The sequence below is a fragment of the Nicotiana tomentosiformis genome, chromosome 12 (assembly GCF_000390325.3).
Source record: "Nicotiana tomentosiformis chromosome 12, ASM39032v3, whole genome shotgun sequence".
Classification (NCBI taxonomy): Eukaryota; Viridiplantae; Streptophyta; class Magnoliopsida; order Solanales; family Solanaceae; genus Nicotiana; species Nicotiana tomentosiformis.
Genome location: NC_090823.1, coordinates 95618909 through 95636794, shown reverse-complemented (window position 1 = coordinate 95636794; position 17886 = coordinate 95618909). Strand labels below are relative to the sequence as shown.

Below are 17886 nucleotides of genomic sequence, written 5' to 3'. Positions count from 1 at the left end.
AATTTGGACATCATATGAGAATTTTATGGTCATTTTACTAAGACTTAGGTTGCTAGATTTTTCAGATTAATTACGAAATTGCCACTGACGGCGTATTTTAAAATCTGCATTATTTACAAATACTAAAACCTACATATCTCCTTCATTATAGTGTCAAATTGAGTGATTCAAAAGCGTAACTTGACTAAAATTTTACAAAGAATCCATTGGAGGCATAAAAAGTGAGTTTCAGGATCGTTTAGAATGAGAAACGGGGCAGAATAGCTGGCAGAAAAATATATAAAACGAGGGTTTGTTTATTCGGTCATATTTTGAGTTGCGGAGCTCGAATTGGGACGATTTTGGAGGCGATTTTCACCATAGGGATTGGGGTAAGTGTTCTCTGTTCGGTTTTGCTTATATTTCATGAATCCATCTTCGTTTTTGGGATTTGATTGATGATTTCAAAGTGAAATTGAGGGAGTTAGGGAGAGTTTTAGGTAGGGATTTGATGGACCAAACAGAGTCCGATTTTGATAAATTTTATATTGTTAGATTCGAGATAGGACGAGAGTTTTGATTCTGCCATTGTTGATTGGTTCCAAGATATGGGATCAGGGGCCGGGTTTTGGCCGGTTTCGGATTTTTGGCATATTTTGTAGTTTTTATTGTGGAATTCGATTCGTTAGCCTATGTTGATGGTATTAATATGATTATGGTTGGATTTGGAGCTTTTGGAGACCGAGTCCAGAGATGAGGGCATCCCGGAGTAAGATTTTACATTGTTAAGGTAAGTAACAGTTTTTACTCTGGCTTTGAGGTTATAAACCCAGAGAATTTGATGTCGTGTGACTGTTTGGAGGTGATACCCACTCTAGGTGACGGGCGTGTGGGTGTATACCTCGAGGGATTGAGACTTGGTCCGTCCCGTGAGGCCTCATGGCCATCATTTGTGTTTATGTAGTTACTTGTTGTTGAACTTGTCTGCCTTCATGTTAGAGATCATGCTTAGTCTTTATTCATGCTCACATTATTTGTACTCAGTTATAGAAATTATTGTACATGTTTACCTTAGTCTCTATTATTTGCTAATATACTGTGATAATTGATGTGGGTTGTGTTCCCTTATTTGTTGAAGATGGTTAGGCTAGTGAGGTACATGATTGAGTGAGGCCGAGAGCCTGGTTGTGAGGATATTAATACCATAGTGCGTGAGTTATCCGCGTAGCACATGAGTTGATCGTGCGGGTCCAAGTATTGATACCATAGCGTATGAGTTGTCTATGTAGCACGTGAGTTGACCGTGCGGATTCAGGTATTGATATTATGGCACGTAAGTTATCCGTGCTTAGCGTTTGGGCTTTGGGAGCCCCTCCGGAGTCTGTAAACACCCCCAGTGAGCGTAGAGTGTTGAGTGTTTTGAGTGTTGAGTGCTGAGTGCGAGTGATAAGTGATGGAGTGACACTGCTGTGAGGTTGTATTTATTTGTGTTGTTGCTGCATTTATCTGTTAAACTTCTTTGTGGCATTTACTGAGTTATGGAATTTACCTGTTTATTTTTAAATTGTGAAAATAAATAATTGGATTGTTTTACTTAGCTCGTCACTACTGCTCAGTTTCTAAGTTATTTCTGTTACTTGCTGAGGTGATTGTACTCATACTACACCCTGCACTTTATGTGCAGATCCAGGTGAGTTGAGCACGGCGATCGTTGAGTGCAGGCTGGCTATCTGTGGAGATTGCAAGGTAGCTGCTAGTATCCGCAGGACCTTGTTACTCCTTTTGTCATTTATTCTTTTAGACAGTTAGACAGTTTATATATCTTAGTTTATAGTTTTAGTCGCTTATGACTTAGTGACACCTTGATGTTTGGGGCTCGTTTCCGTATTTTTGTATATTATAGTTAGAGTTTGTTAGTTTATAGATATGTATAGTGTAGTCTTGTCCCACATTGGAAGAGGAGTAATATCTCCTTGTAGTGTATAGCTATAAATAGGGACCTCTTGTATTGTATTTATCATCCAATATCAATAACATATTTTCTCCCGTGCCTTCTCACATGGTATCAGAGCATTAGTGAGAAAAGATCGTTGTGCGTTATTCCAACATTAACCGGGAAGAAAGAACTTAGTCATCGTGTAATTTTTCTGGTGACCTAAGGCCTAAGTGAAAGTCACTTTCTGTCGGTGTTGTGCTAAAACCAACACCACCACGAGGTAGATCACCCTCCGACTACCAACCCTGAAATTTTATCCGGTAGAAAAGCCGCCACGCTCCTCCATGCGCCGGCAACAACTTTTTCGGCGAGGGTTTCGGCCACTTTCTGGCCATTTTTTTGCGAAGCTTCTTCAGGACAGTGTGCTCTCCTCAAACTTTCGAGCCTAACCATCTAATTCAAATCAAATTCCGGCCATTTTTATATTTTTCCGGCGTGAACAGTGACCTTTCTGGCCATTTTTTAAAATATTTCTTCAGGACAGCTTGCTCGCAAAGGAATTCCGAGTCTATCCATCCTGGTTACAACAAATTCCGACAACTTTGAAATTTTCCTGCGAGCTACAGTGTTTCCGACATGAACAGTGTTTCCAGCACAGAACAATGTTCTGTTTTCCTGCTGTAAACAGTGTTTTCAAGCTATTTCTTCAGTTTTCTCACAGGAGTTACTTATTTCCACTATTTCAAGTTAACCCTACTACTACAAATTGTAGCGACATGGGAACCGATACTTTGAATAGTCGGATGGTTTCTTTAGCAGAGTATATTGAGTTCTTTCAGTATAAAGCATGTAAGAAGGCATCTTCTGAGATAGCTTCTATTGTTCAAACAGGTAATAACGTGACTTGTTTCTCCCAATCTTCATCCTCTGAGTCTTGGGTTATTGATTCAGGTGCATTAGATTATATTTCTGGTAACAAATCTCTTTTCACTACTATTTCGTATTCTCAATCTCTTCCAAAACTCACAATGGCCAATGGGTTTCAAACCATGGCAACTGCAATAGGTCAAGCAAGCCCACTTCCTTCCTTACCTTTAGATTCGGTCCTTTATGTTCCCAATAGTCCTTTTAATCTCATAGCTGTTAGTCGCTTAGCCAAATCACTTAAATGCGCTGTTTTATTTCTTGATGACCATGTTTTTATACAGGAACGCAGTACGGGGCGGATCATTGGTACCGGGCGTGAATCAAACGGACTTTATTACCTTATCCTTGCTAAATCACATGGACTCACATCTTATCTTCCTTTTACATCTTGTCCTGTTATTGATTCACTAGATTTATTACATAAATGGTTGGGACATCCCAATTTGTCAAAACTTCAGAAAATAGTATCTGGTTTATCTCACTTGTTAGCTCTAGAGTGTGAGTCATGTCAGCTCGGTAAGCATACCCGCTCCCATTTCCCCCGGCGTCTTGATAATCGAGCAGAGTCACCTCTTACTTTAGTCCATTCAGATGTTTGGGGTCCTAGTCGGGTCAGTTCCACCTTAGGATTCTGCTACTTTGTCAGTTTCATTGATGATTATTCCAGGTGCACTTGGATATTTTTGATAAAAATTCGATCTGAGCTGTTTTCTATTTTCCAGACCTTCCACGCTGAAATTCAAAATCAATTTGGGGTTTCTATTCGCACATTTCGTAGTGATAATGCCCGAGAGTATTTGTCTTCCCCATTTCAGCAGTTTATGAAATCTCATGAGATTATTCATCAAACATCTTGCCCGTACACATCTCAACAAAATGGGGTAGCTGAAAGGAAGAATAGACATCTTATTGAAACTGCTCGTACCCTACTCATACAATCTCATGCTCCGTTGCGTTTTTGGGGGGATGTCGTTCTTACATCTTGCTATCTTATTAATCGTATGCCATCTTCAGCTATCCAGAACCAAGTTCCATTCTCTGTCATGTTTCCCCATTTACCTTTGTTCTCTCTTCCACCCCGTATCTTTGGAAGCACTTGTTTTGTCCATAACCTTACTCCAGGAACAGATAAGTTAGCTCCTCGTGCTCTTAACTGCGTATTTCTAGGTTTCTCGAGAACACAAAAGGGGTATCGATGCTACTCTCCTGACCTCCAGCGGTACCTTATGTCCGCTGATGTTACCTTCTTTGAAACCCAATCATACTTCACAGGTTCGGGTCATCACTTAGATATTTATGAGGTACTACCAGTTTCATCTTTTGGAGATTCAGTCACTCCAGCTCCACCACCTACAGCTCCAGTTGTAGCTCCATCACCTATAGCTTCAGTTGTAGCTCTACCACCTATAGCTCCAGTTCCACCACCTACAGCTCCGGTTGTAGCTCCACCACCTATAGCTCCAGTTCCTCCACATAATCCAGTTCAACCTTCTGCAGCTCCACCACTCTTGACTTATCATCGTCGTCCACATCCAGCATCAGGCCCAGGTGATTCACGTCCCGCATCAGATTCTGCACCTACTGCGGACTTGTCTCCTCTTAGTCAACCAATTGCACTCCGCAAAGGTGTACGATCCACACTTAATCCTAATCCCTACTATGTCGGTTTAAGTTATCATCGTCTGTCGTCACCACATTATGCTTTTATATCTTCTTTATCCATTGTTTCTATCCCTAAGTATACAGGTGAGGCACTATCTCATCCAGGATGGCGACATGCTATAATTGACGAGATGTCTGCTTTACATACGAGTGACACTTGGGAGTTTGTTCCTCTTCCTGCAAGTAAGTCTATTGTTGGTTGTCGTTGGGTCTATGCAGTCAAAGTCGGCCCGGATGGCCAGGTTGATCGGCTTAAGGCTCGTCTTATTGCAAAAGAATATACTCAGATCTTTGGGCTTGATTATAGTGATAATTTCTCTCCTGTGGCTAAAGTAGCATATGTTCGTCTCTTTTTGTCCATAGCTGTTGTACGTCATTGGCCTCTTTATCAATTAGACATTAAGAATATTTTTCTCCATGGTGATCTTGAGGAAGAAGTTTATATGGAGCAACCACCTGGTTTTATTGCTCATGGGGAGTTTAATGGTTGTGTGTGCAGATTGCGCAAGTCACTATATGGTTTGAAACAGTCCCCTCGAGCTTGGTTTGGTAAGTTCAACACAATTATTCAGGAGTTCGGCATGACTCGTAGTGAGGCTGATCACTCTGTGTTTTATCGGCATTCTGCTCCTGATCTGTGTATTTATCTAGTGGTTTATATTGATGATATTGTTATTACTGGTAATGATCAGAATGGTATTACTAATTTGAAGCAACATCTCTTTCAGCACTTCCAGACTAAGGATCTGGGCAGATTGAAGTATTTTCTAGGTATTGAGGCTGCTCAGTCTAGCTCAGGTATTGTTATTTCACAGCGAAAGTATGCCTTAGACATTCTTGAGGAGACTGGAATGATGGGTTGCAGACCTATTGACTTTCCTATGGATCCGAATGCTAAGCTTCTGCCTGGACAAGGGGAGCCTCTTAGAGACCCTACGAGATATAGGAGGTTGGTTGCCAAATTGAATTACCTCACAGTGACTAGACCTGACATTTCTTTTTCGATGAGTGTTGTAAGTCAATTTATGGATTCTCCCTGTGATAGTCACTGGGATGCAGTTGTTCACATTCTTCGGTATATAAAGTCAGCTCCAGGCAAAAGATTACTATTCGAGGATCGAGGCCACGAGCAGATTGTTGGGTACACAGATGCTGATTGGGCAGGATCACCTTTTGATAGACGTTCTACGTCTGGATATTGTGTTCTAGTAGGAGGTAATTTGGTCTCGTGGAAGAGCAAGAAACAAAATGTAGTTGCTCGATCTAGTGCTGAAGCCGAATATCAAGCCATGGCTATGGCGGCGTGTGAGTTAGTTGGGTCAAGCAGTTGCTCAAGGAGTTAAAGTTCGGAGAAATCAGCAAGATGGAACTAGTGTGTGATAATCAAACTGCTCTTAATATTGCATCAAATCCGGTGTTCCATGAGAGGACTAAACACATTGAGATCGACTGTCACTTTGTCAGAGAAAAAATACTTTCAAGAGATATTGTTACAAAGTTTGTAAAGTCGAATGATCAACTAGCAGATATTTTCACTAAGTCTCTTACTGGTTCTCGTATTAGTTACATGTATAACAAGCTCGGTACATATGATGTGTATGCACCGGCTTGAGGGGGAGTGTTAGTTTATAGATATGTATAGTGTAGTCTTGTCCCACATTGAAAGATGAGTAATATCTCCTTATAGTGTATAGCTATAAATAGTGACCTCTTGTATTGTATTTATCATCCAATATCAATAACATATTTTCTCCCTGCCTTCTCACAGAGTTGATTTAGTTTATGAAAAATTTAAATGTTAAAATTTTTTATTAAATTCATATAATCAGTTTAGTAGTAATATTTTGGGAAGTAGGCTTGCCTTGTAACACGATAGGTGTCATCACGACCAAGGTTAGATTTTGGGTCGTGACAACGGAATACCTGTTACCTCCCACCAGGAATTCATGCTAATAAGACTAACTAATTGTTGGATTTTGCATCTGTTACTGCTATTGTTTTCTAGAATAATTAGTTATTTAGTTTTAGGAGGAGTCTGCTAGAAGATTCAGAATTTTAATTATAGTAAGAGTTTAGTAATTTAGTTGTAGGAGGAGTCTACTATTTTATTTATTTGGTTATTTAAAGCCCTATGATTAATAAAATTTCAGAAACAGTTTTTCAATCCTATTTTCAACCTTCTTGTTGCTTGTATATTTTTTCTAAAATCCATAACAGTGGTATCAGAGCCTCCATTGATCTTGACGGATCGCTGAATTCGCTGAAAAATAACCAATTTCAACCACTTTTAAACCATATACATTTTTACCCATATCGATTTTTAACCAAATTTTTAACAATGGCAAGCAGCGGTCTCTCTTTGAATACCCCACAAACTTTCACTGGTGAAAACTATCAGATTTGGCAAGCAGCATGTGAGACATCAAAAGAGGCTTGGGAAACACTCAAACAGGAGTATCAAGGAAGTGAACGAGGCAGACAAAATCAGATTTTAAATTTGAAAAGAGATTTTGAATCTCTTAGAATGCAAGATGATGAGGCTATCACTAAGTATTCTGACCGAATTTCTTTAATTGTCAATAAAATCAGGTTATATGGCGAGGATTTCAAAGATGGCAGGTTGAAAAAATTCTTGTGACAATTCCCGAGAGATTTGAATCCAAAATTTTCTCTCTGGAAGAGTCTAAAGATCTCTCTACCATCTCTGTTGCAGAATTAATAAGTGTTCTTCAAGCACAAGAGCAAAGAAGGGCCTTCAGACAAGACAAAGTTATTGAGAGTATTTTTATGCGAAACACCAAAAAGAAAAAATCGATTATCCTTATTGCAAATATTGCAAAAAGAAAACACACTAAGAAAAATTTTGTTGAATCTGATGCATTATGTGAAAATTGCAAATAAAAAGGTCATGTTACAAAAGTGTGCAAGTTCAAAGATGCTAATGCACAAGCACTAATAGCAGAAGAAGGAATTGAGGATGACATTCTTTAGACTGCAGCAACAGAAGCAAGGAGGAGTGTTGGATTTTGCATCTGTTACTGCTACTGTTTTCTAGAATAATTAGTTGTTTAGTTTTAGGAGAAGTCTGTTAGAAGATTCAGAATTTTAATTATAGTAAGAGTTTAGTAATTTAGTTGTAGGAGGAGTTTACTACTTTATTTATTTGGTTATTTAAAGCCCTATAATTAATAAAATTTAAGATACAGTTTTTCAATTTTATTTTTAAACTTCTTGGTGCTAGCATATTTTTTCTAAAATTCATAATACTAATGACATTGATTCAAGTGCAGGACCTCTTGATGTGTAAGATGCCAGAGCTGGCTCTGGCATTAGATTCAGTGATATGTACACAGCAACAGGGGCATTAGATTCAGCAATAAATTGGATATTTTGCAAAGAATAATCCACTGTTTATCACATAGTATAACACAGCTTGCTTTATCCATATACGAGCACATCAGAACCATAGGGTTCCTTCACGGGTGCCAGTTAAATGGATAAGTCCAGCTGAATAAGAGTGATAGTTTATGCAGAGTTTCTAATTCAGTCTCGGAAAAGAACGGTTTGAAACTACATGAGAAATCCATTGTCGCATGAATAAAAAGAAACCATATATATATATATATATATATATATATATATATATATATATATATATATATATATATATATATATATATAGAGTTTATAGACACGCGCGTTGCACGTGGCCCTTATCATATAAGTTTTTAAAATCATATAAATATTATTAAAAAATGTGTTTGGGTGATAAATAGTTTCTAAAATTTACAATATTGATTCTATTCAACTAACTCAATAAAGAGAGAAATATAGATGCCTTATTATAATTTTGGTATTTGTTTTCGAAGTCCTGACAGAGTAGCACAAGATTTATATTTACATTGAACGTAAATATTAATCTTTCTATGACTTTTGCACATTTTTAGAAAACACTTGAAAAATAAGCTTGAATATCGCAAGCCTACATAGTTTAAAGAAGTTGAAGCAATTTGCTACACTCATGCACAATACTATTATTATCTTGGCCAATTGAACCTCACTTTTTCTCAAAGGTAAAAAAAAATACTTCGTGTTTTTTAAAATAATTAAACTATATATAGGTCAATAAATTATAGAAGCTCATAATAGCTCACGAGAGGCAATATAATATTGAAATTCAAAGAAGATGACAACACTAAAAGTAGTTAAAGAGATGAAGAACCTCCGTTGTCAATATATAGGAACCTTTAACTTTGTTCTTATACCTTGCTTTGGTACTACATTGTTAGTGATATATATATATATATATATATATATATATATATTCTAACACTGTCTTTTAATCTAATCGAGACTCCCTCCAAATCTTTTATCGAAAATACAAAATTGATAACTCTACTGATTTTATTAATTAAAGATCTAAACTACTGTAATAGTGAAGCACTGTAATTGTTTGCTTCTAAGCCACTTTAATTTTGTTTTCACATTTTGAAAAAATACTTTTCAAAAGTAGGCTTTTTTCTTATCTAAGTCAGTGTCTCTGATCTAATCTCGCTTAACAATATGATAGTTAAGAAGTTACTTAGTTTAATTAGGAAAATATTTCAAGAGGTTTAAAAACTCTATGTAGGAAGAAGTTTACAAATAACCGATGTGGTAATCAGAGGCGGACCCAGTATTTTTACACGGCGGCATATTATTTTACTCAATCCAGTGCCCACAAAAGGCATTTAGTGATCAGGGTGCCAAGTACTTTAAATTAACTATTTTTGAGGTGTGTGTATATATATATATATATATATATATATATAAGATTTTCGCCGGAGCTTACGGGATGCGGTGACCCCTCATTATAACATATAGGTCTGCCTATGGTGGTAATGATCAAAATCTATAAATAGCAATAAAGTTTCTAGGTGCTCGTTACACGAGAATACAAGTAGGATGATACTATAATGTAGATTTTGATAAAACCTTCATATATATATATATATATATATATATATATATATATATATATATATATATATATATATATATATATATATATATATATATATATATATATACACGCACATGCTATGGTACAAATACGAAGATTACTCATTAACTATATGAGAACTATCAGATAATAGAAGCAGCACCTAAACAAACATGAAATGCAATAATGAAATATTGGATAGCTAACTCTAGGGAAATATGTAGAACCAACCGCCCCCACTCCTTGATAGTGAATAGGGGTGTACAAATCGTACCAAATCGAAAAATCAAACCAAATCGATTAAAAAATCTGATTTGGTTTGGTTTGGTATTAAGTAAAAAAATCTGAACCAGCCCGACATATAAATATATAATTTTTATATATACTTTTAAGATTTTATATAGAATTTTATTTAAAAATGTCTAGAAATATTTAGGATTTTCTTGCGGGATATAAATTTTAATAGAATATAAAGTGCTCCATATTTATTGACCTTAAATAATGAGTTGTATGATCACTTTCTTATCAAGTGTTAATGAAATACGTCTATCGCTTTGTTCTTCCATATTCATATCATATGTTAAGATCTATTAAATTCTTATATCTTTTTCGAATGTGAAGTGATTATTAATATTTAGGTATCATATTGATTTTTATGTTTAATTACTAAATTCGGTTAACCTGAAAGTGTACATCAACGAAAAATTATTGTCAGACGACTAAAAAAATAACTATTATGTGTTACTAATAGAATTCTCCCATAAGAATATTTTAATCGATAATATGTTTGTCAATTTTTTATATTTTTACTAAATATATATTTACTTATCAAATATTTAATAAGGTAAGATTGAAATAATATTTAAGTAATAAAAAATTCGAAAAATCGGATAAAACCAAACCAATCCAAACCGATATAGTTGATTTGATTTGGTTTTGATAAAAACAGAATCAACCCGGTGGTCCATGTACACCCCTTATAGTGAAGATGATAAATTTAGTTGCTATCCCCCACCAATAGAAAAACACTACTGTCATATGGCAAAGTCCTTAGAAAACTCTTGTGAAGTATATGTACTTATAATTGAAGAACTTTTTTCAAAATTGATGTGGAAATCTCAAAAGTTAGGATAGGGAAAGGTCCTTAAAATAATTGGTTTAATTACTTCCTACCTGTTACAAACTACACATGCATAGTATATTAGAAGCGCTTCATATCCGACAACTGATGTACTAATTTCAAGTTTGCAATTAAGTTTGAAGCTAAAGCAGAAAGCTCCAATGCTAATGACGGTAACGCACTTTGCTATTGAGTTTATTGACTTTTGGCAGATTCATTGTACAATATAAATTGGGAGCTCTTTGTTGCCTAATTAATTATAACTAAAACGGAATATTCATCCATCTTGACATTTGCAGTGTTTATTTATATTTTTGTACATTGATAATAAAAAGAATATTCTATGATTGAAGGGCAAAAAAAGTCCTTCAACTTTTGATGTCTGTTTTAGTCTTTTAACTTTGCATGTTGGAGCTTCCCACTTTTAGTATAATTAGTTATACGATACGCGCGTTGCGTATGTATCCCGTATCAATAAGTTATATATATATATATATATATATATATATATATATATATATATATATATATACTATGTTAACTAATTATATTTGAGTTATAAAATAAGCTTAAAAAAAGGGTGAGTTCCTGAAAATGATAATTATTGATTCTGTTTAGCTACTCAATAAATGAAGAAATGGTGATAATAGAAGTTCTCAATCATCATAGTCAATATTTTAAACTTAAGATTTATTCATTACTATAATTTCACAAGTTGTCGTGTTTCTTTTCATTTTCATCAAGAGCACATAAAATCTTAAAGATTAAGATTTTTTTTTTAAATCTTTTTGAGAAATATGTATTCTTAAGTTCATTCTAGAAAACAAATACAGGATCATCTAACTGACAAAATATCTTTTTTTTCTCGCAAGCAAAATGTGAATTATTCTATTATTTTAATTAATAAGAAATACTGTAAAAATTATAAAACAACTAAAAATATAAATAAATTTTGAGATTTTGGCCAAACATGCTCATGTTCAATACATGAGTGCAAAATTTAACTACTAATATAAACGCATGAATGCAAAATTCAACTACTATAAAAAAAAAAATTGCTCAAAGAAGAACCTGAAAGTCCTTAATTTTATAGTTGTTGGTCGAACAAGGCAAAGTTTTGATTATGAAAATGTAGAATTGTAGCTTCTTTTATATAATTTGAAACATGAAATGATTTATACAAAGTAAAATTGTGTATAGTTTAATGATTTATTAGAAAATAAAGACTCCTAAACCAAAAAGGAAATTAAATTGCACGTTTTTACCTAATATTTTTGAAGTAATCGGTCAAAAGTTTATTAACTAAAAACTTTCCTACGATACTTTCCTTTGAAAGTGAATAAAATTTTCCTAAGTTAGTTGAACGACGAAACTTTTTTAGTTTTAGATGAAAGCATTTGAAATTTTAGATCTAAAAGAAACTGAAAAATAAAAGTTTTAAGTATTAGATTAATAATTAAATGATTGTTCCTAAATAGTAGAAAATTAATTAAATATGAAAATAATCAAATAACTATTTTGTCTAGTATGAACTCTATTTTAAAGGGATGAAAAAGACGAACAATATTTCGCGAAGAGCCTTCGTGCTTTTAATATAGTATAGATATAGATATGATATATATCATCATCGCCTAAGTCCTGTGGATAGGAGGAGCTGTTTGCAGTTGTATCTTTTGACTTCACGGACTCAATAATGGAGGAATGCCATTGTTCATAGCTAGGATAAGCATTGGGCATAAATGACTTGTCGACATGGACAATGTAAGTAGCTCTTGTTCAACACTGAACTAGCTATGGTTTCAAACCAAGATAACAACCTGAACAACTTTTGCTTTGCACGTACTGTTTGCCTAGAATTCTCTTACAAAGATATAACTAAGCTGCAACTAGTTCTTGGAAATTCAAAAATCTAATTGGTGATCTTTTTTCATACTCTAGGCATGTTACATATGTGCTCCTTGATAACCAAGAAATCTATGATGGCCAACTGACACAATTCAGTTCGAAACTCGGTAACTATAGGTTTGCCTCTCTACCCTTCTTCACTTAAAGCACCAAACTTTTGTCTCCGGCAGGGTAGACATGTTACTTTTCTTGATCTCTGTTTGATAAATACTACTCCGCAGAAAATGACAAAAGAAAAATTACTCTCCTTGTTTATTAAACCGCCCAAAAGAATGAGGGGACTCTTAATAACCTCAAGTTTGATTTCTCTCTTCTTTAGTTTCACAAGTGAAAGAAAGGAAGAGAAATTTTTCCCCATAGCCTGAAAGCAACTACATGTTAACTTCAAAACTATCTTCTCTAGTTCACATGCAGAGAGTCAAAATAATCATTGATTGGTAGGGCCCTGAGCATAGTCACAATGAAAGTTACCCCTTGACCTTTTCCATTGAGACAAGACCAGAAAACACAATAAATGGGTGAGGGGTCCAAAATCCACAATGTGTGCCCCTTTCTAGCTGTCAAACAGTATCTCTTGTCACTACCAAGAAAATGACATCTACCTCTTTTCCTTCTTTGCAGCATATGCACAAATATCACAACTCATAAATTCATTTTATATCGCAATGTTTGACCAGACACAACATTTAACAAAAATAGAGCATAGGTCATTTAGAGCAACGTGAAGGAGAAAAAAAGTTAAGAGAGTTTCCAAATGTACTTTTTTGAAATGGAACAAATATAGTTGGAAATTCTTTAATTAAATGTATAATTCGTTTTAGAATAGACTAAAAAGAAAAGAGTAACAAATAAAATGGAACAAACAGAGTTCACTTTCTTAAACATGTTGAAACCCATAAGGCAATACATTGGCTACAGCCTACATTTTACGACTACTTTCTCCTAATATCATTTCAATATTTCCTCACATGAAGACCAAACTGATACAAGGAATTGAAAGGAGATTGTTACATAGGTCTGTTGTAATACAATCTGACAATTTCTTTTCATTTGGAAAGTGCATCCAACTAGAATATGAGTGGAAATTTAATTATATACTAACAAAAGAGCTATGCTCTTAACAAAATTGAAAGCAACTAAATATAACAACAATAAGAGCTATTCTACAAAAAACCTAAAGCCGAGTGCTGAATTTGCACAAGTGAATTGTATGTACATTCGCCAGCTCCAAAATGAATGGTAGAAGAAATTAGGGAGTTTGAATTTGACCTTTTAGCCCAGTTGCCCAGGCTACTCCTCGACATCAACTTCTTTCTTCCTCAATAAAGATCGGTTGGTTTGAACAGTGCTTTCATATCCACTGCTATCACCTGATTCAATTATGCGCTTGTCCATTACACTCTCTTTCATTCCATCATGATGTAAACGTCCATGTTCTCTTCCAGTTCTTCGATCCTGTATGAATCACACAGTTAAGGGAGGGAAGCAATGTACTATCATATGATGATTGATAGAAAACTGATAAGGTGATTCAAGTACTACTTAACAAAGCTTCCTGGCAAAAGTTTTGACTAGTGTTAGTTCATAATAATAAACTTGATATCAGATGTTTGATCAGATTTCTACAATCAGTTTTTAAAACAATCAACGTGATTAGGAGTACTAGAAAATGAGAGGGAGATTCATTCAAGTTTTCACTGTCCAAATGACCCGTTACTGAATCTGTGGGATAACAAGCATCCTCTAATAGAGGAGAATGTGGCATGCATTGAATGCTCATTACAGAAACACCTTCATTACATCACAGATAAGTAAACACTCTAAAGCAACCAAAATTGCACCATACTTTAGTGATTAATAGACTCAATTCAGTTCATTCCGTCTCCCAGAGGATATGTTCTTCAGAGTTCCTTCACATAATAAATAAGAGAGAAGAAGTTGCATTCCTCTATAAGGAAAGGAGGTTTGCATACATCAAGTTAGCAAGATACCAGGAACCAAAATGCATGTTCAGCCGTCATGACTAGTAATATATGATATTCAGTTTAAGGGCATGCAGTTCTAAGAGGAAAAACTCAAGCTTACATCGCGGAAGGGAAAATCATCAGCTTCAAGCATGTGTATCACATGTCCCATCTTTGGCCTCTTCTGAGCATTGGGGTCTACACAGCGCAATGCTACCAAAAGGGCACGTTTCAAAGCTCTTGAAGATGGCTTCTCACGCAACTTAGGATCCAAAACACCTTCGGAATTCCGGTTAGAAACCATTGTCTTAAGCCACTCAACAAGATTTACCTGAGAGTTAGATCCACTACAAAAGTCAGAACAAGATGCAAGATTAAAGAGGTTTCTTAAAACAAGTCGGCCATTTAGATAATTGGAACAAACCTCTCCAGGAGCACGGCTATAATCCACAGGATTCCTTCCAGAAATAATCTCCATAACAAGAATTCCAAAACTATAAACGTCACTTCTGTCATTCAACATGCCAGTGCTGGCATATTCTGGAGCAACGTATCTGATAAGAGAAACAAGAACAATGGCAAATCAATTTACACGGTTACCCCAACACTAGAAGCGACAGTAAATGTGTAAATGCTTGTGGATTTGAGACGTCCAGCACTAACCCGAATGTTCCCATAACCCGGGTAGTTATGTAGCTCCTCTCTGAGCCCAAAAGCTTAGCTAAACCAAAATCGGATACTTTTGAATTCCACTGCTTATCAAGCAAAATATTGCTTGACTTGATGTCACGATGAACAACTTTGGGTTCGAGGCCCTCATGCAGATAGGTCAACCTGCATTCACTGTCAAGCTTTAGTTTTTCATTTAACACAATCCAGATAACAATGACTGCCCAAAATGAAAAAGCTACAAGTTTAAACATCCCAAACAAACGGAGCTGAATTTATACCCTTTTGCTGCTCCAAGAATAATATTCATCCGAATTTCCCATGTAAGAGGGCTGTATGGCCCTACATCTCCGTGGAGCCACTGCTCTAAGTTCCCATTGTCCACATACTCATACACAAGCATCCTGAAAACAGCATAGAATCATCTTGCGTAATCCCAACACTAAAATCAGCAGATTTGTAGGTCCAAATAATCCTTATAGGCTACAACTACACAAATGTAACAGTAATTGATCCAACCAAATTACAGACTGCTGAAACTGAAATACCTGTGAGCTCCCTCAGCACAGTAACCAAGTAACCTCACCAAATTCTTGTGCCGAACTCGACCAATTGCTTCCACTTCAACCTTAAATTCCCTCTCTGCCTGTCCCCTGAAAAGAATATCACATGAAAAAAACGAAAGAACATAAAGAAACGTGCTCCTCATCAAATAAGCATATAAGTACCCATCAAACTTCAGCATGCATTTAACTAATCAAGGACCAAATAACAGTGGCAGATCTACCCCTTCGCAGCTAGTTCAACCGAATCCACTACTTTCAGCTCAGACCATGTACATTTGCAAACTTTTAAAAATGTATAAATATTTAATAAACTACACTCTAAATTTACTGACTCTAAATTGTAATTGAACTCATGAGAAAGGACGTATAACCATGAAACACACTTAACATAAATGGCATGTGACGTGCGAGGAGTATGTGACATGCCTAAACATGTTAGCATCTACTCTCTCTAGTTATGTGATACTCTTTCCTTTTTAGTATCTTTCTATATTTAGAAACAAGTTAACTTAAAACTTTGCTTTTAACGCTTACTGAGTGAGTAGCCATTGAAATGTCTATAGATTGTTCTAGACCACAAATTTCAGCCGTCAGTCTTTCTTTCTTAAACTTGGTGCCTAGTCAAATATCTAGACATAAAATGAGATGGAGGGGGTATATACAAGCAATTGCACTATGCATACACAAATAAATAAGCACAACGCAAACAACTTTTTAACGGTAGCATACAGTATAAAAGCAAACAACTTTGAATGCCTTTTACCTGTTGTTAAGCAAATTCTTAACAGCAACACTACTATTATCATCCATAACTCCACGGTACACAATGCCATACCCACCCTCCCCAATGACATTCTCATGAGCAAAAAAATTAGTTGCAATCTCAAGCTCCCTCAGAGTGTACCAATGACCCCACCCTAAATGCGAAACCTCAGGCACCGCAATGCTCCCCTGCTCACCCGAACGCTCCTCCCCACTTCCCTGACCCGACCCTCCACCCGAGCCGACCCGATCCGGGAACTTAACTAAATGACCCTTCCCATTCCCACTCCCAATCTCAATTTGGATTCTTTGCTGATACCCACCAGCACCTGAGTTGTTTAGGGGTTCTTTCTCGGGTTCCGGAAGTGGGTCCGGTTTTTCGGGTAGAGTCCGAGATGGGTCGACTCGGATCTCTTTGATTTCGGTAGAGATGATGTTTGGTGGGATTTGGGGGTTTGTAGAATTGCGCTTTGAAGTGTACCAAAGGGAGATGAGGAAGAGGAGGAGTACAATTGCAGCTCCGACGATAATACCAACAACAACCCATAAGTGTAGACCGAATATTGAGGTCTTCTTTGAGAGCTCATCATTTAAGAAAGCTGACATGTTTTTTTTCTTATTCTTCTGCTACTGAGAAGAATCTTGGTTAGCTGAAATTGGAATACATGAACACTAAGAATTGTTAAAGACAGAGAGAGGAAGTAGAGTGTAAAGTTTAGTGATGGTATGGTCCAACAGGATAGTACAGACAGTGGGGTGTTGGAGGAGCTGGGAGAAGCTGTGGGTTTTGGACCAAACAAGGGGAGTGAGCGGTCAAGACTCAAAGAGTAGGAGGGGAAAGAGTAGCTGTAATGATGGGACTGCTAAAAGAATGTGAATGGTCAAATTTAGAAGGATTGGAAATAGATTCAAAATTACTTCCTCCGTTTAGGTATTTTACTTTTTTTTTTTTTGGTCTAAAATATATTTTTGTGGCTCATTTTATTAAGAATAGAATAAAAAGTATAAAGTTAAATTATTTCTAATATAAAATTTTATAATTTTTTAGGACACATTAAAAAGGAAAATGAATTGCATGTGTTGAAATAAAGGAGTACCATTTTTAATATTTGCTAAGTTTTAATATTAATAATTCATTTTATTCTAAGTGACACTCCCTAAATGACAGGAGTAGCAGATTTAGAAACACAAAATTCAAATGATATATTGTAAATATTCCTACGGACTTCTAGTTTAAAATTATAATATTTAAAAATCTTCTTTATATTTTGAAACTTTACAACTATCAAACTAAGAAAGATATAAGAGGATGAAGGGAATGATCCAATAAATTGAGTTGCATTGGTTGATGTTTCCACGAAAATAAATACATTAAAAAGGTTAATTTATCTCCTACGACACCGACATAATTTGTT

General features: G+C 35.6%; 1 protein-coding gene across 1 annotated transcript; it reads right to left on the bottom strand.

Moving 5' to 3' along the window:
• Positions 1-13364: 13364 nt before the first annotated feature.
• On the bottom strand, positions 13365-17343 carry LOC104099313 (probable serine/threonine-protein kinase At1g01540). The gene is made up of 7 exons (XM_009606265.4): positions 16473-17343; positions 15692-15796; positions 15425-15547; positions 15138-15308; positions 14899-15028; positions 14596-14805; positions 13365-13965 (listed from the first exon to the last, which is right to left on the bottom strand). The coding sequence occupies exons 1-7, from the start codon at positions 17075-17077 to the stop codon at positions 13801-13803; spliced, it is 1509 nt and encodes a 502-aa protein (XP_009604560.1). The 5' UTR covers positions 17078-17343; the 3' UTR covers positions 13365-13800.
• Between the last annotated feature and the right edge of the window lie 543 nt (positions 17344-17886).

Coding starts and splice junctions, on each gene's coding strand:
- LOC104099313 (XM_009606265.4), bottom strand. CDS start 17,077: ATGTCAGCTTTCTTAAATGATGAGCTCTCAAAGAAGACCTCAATATTC. Junction 15,548..15,691: donor TGTGCTGAGGGAGCTCACAG/GTATTTCAGTTT, acceptor TGCTGTTTTCAG/GATGCTTGTGTATGAGTATG. Junction 14,806..14,898: donor ATAGCCGTGCTCCTGGAGAG/GTTTGTTCCAAT, acceptor TCTAACTCTCAG/GTAAATCTTGTTGAGTGGCT.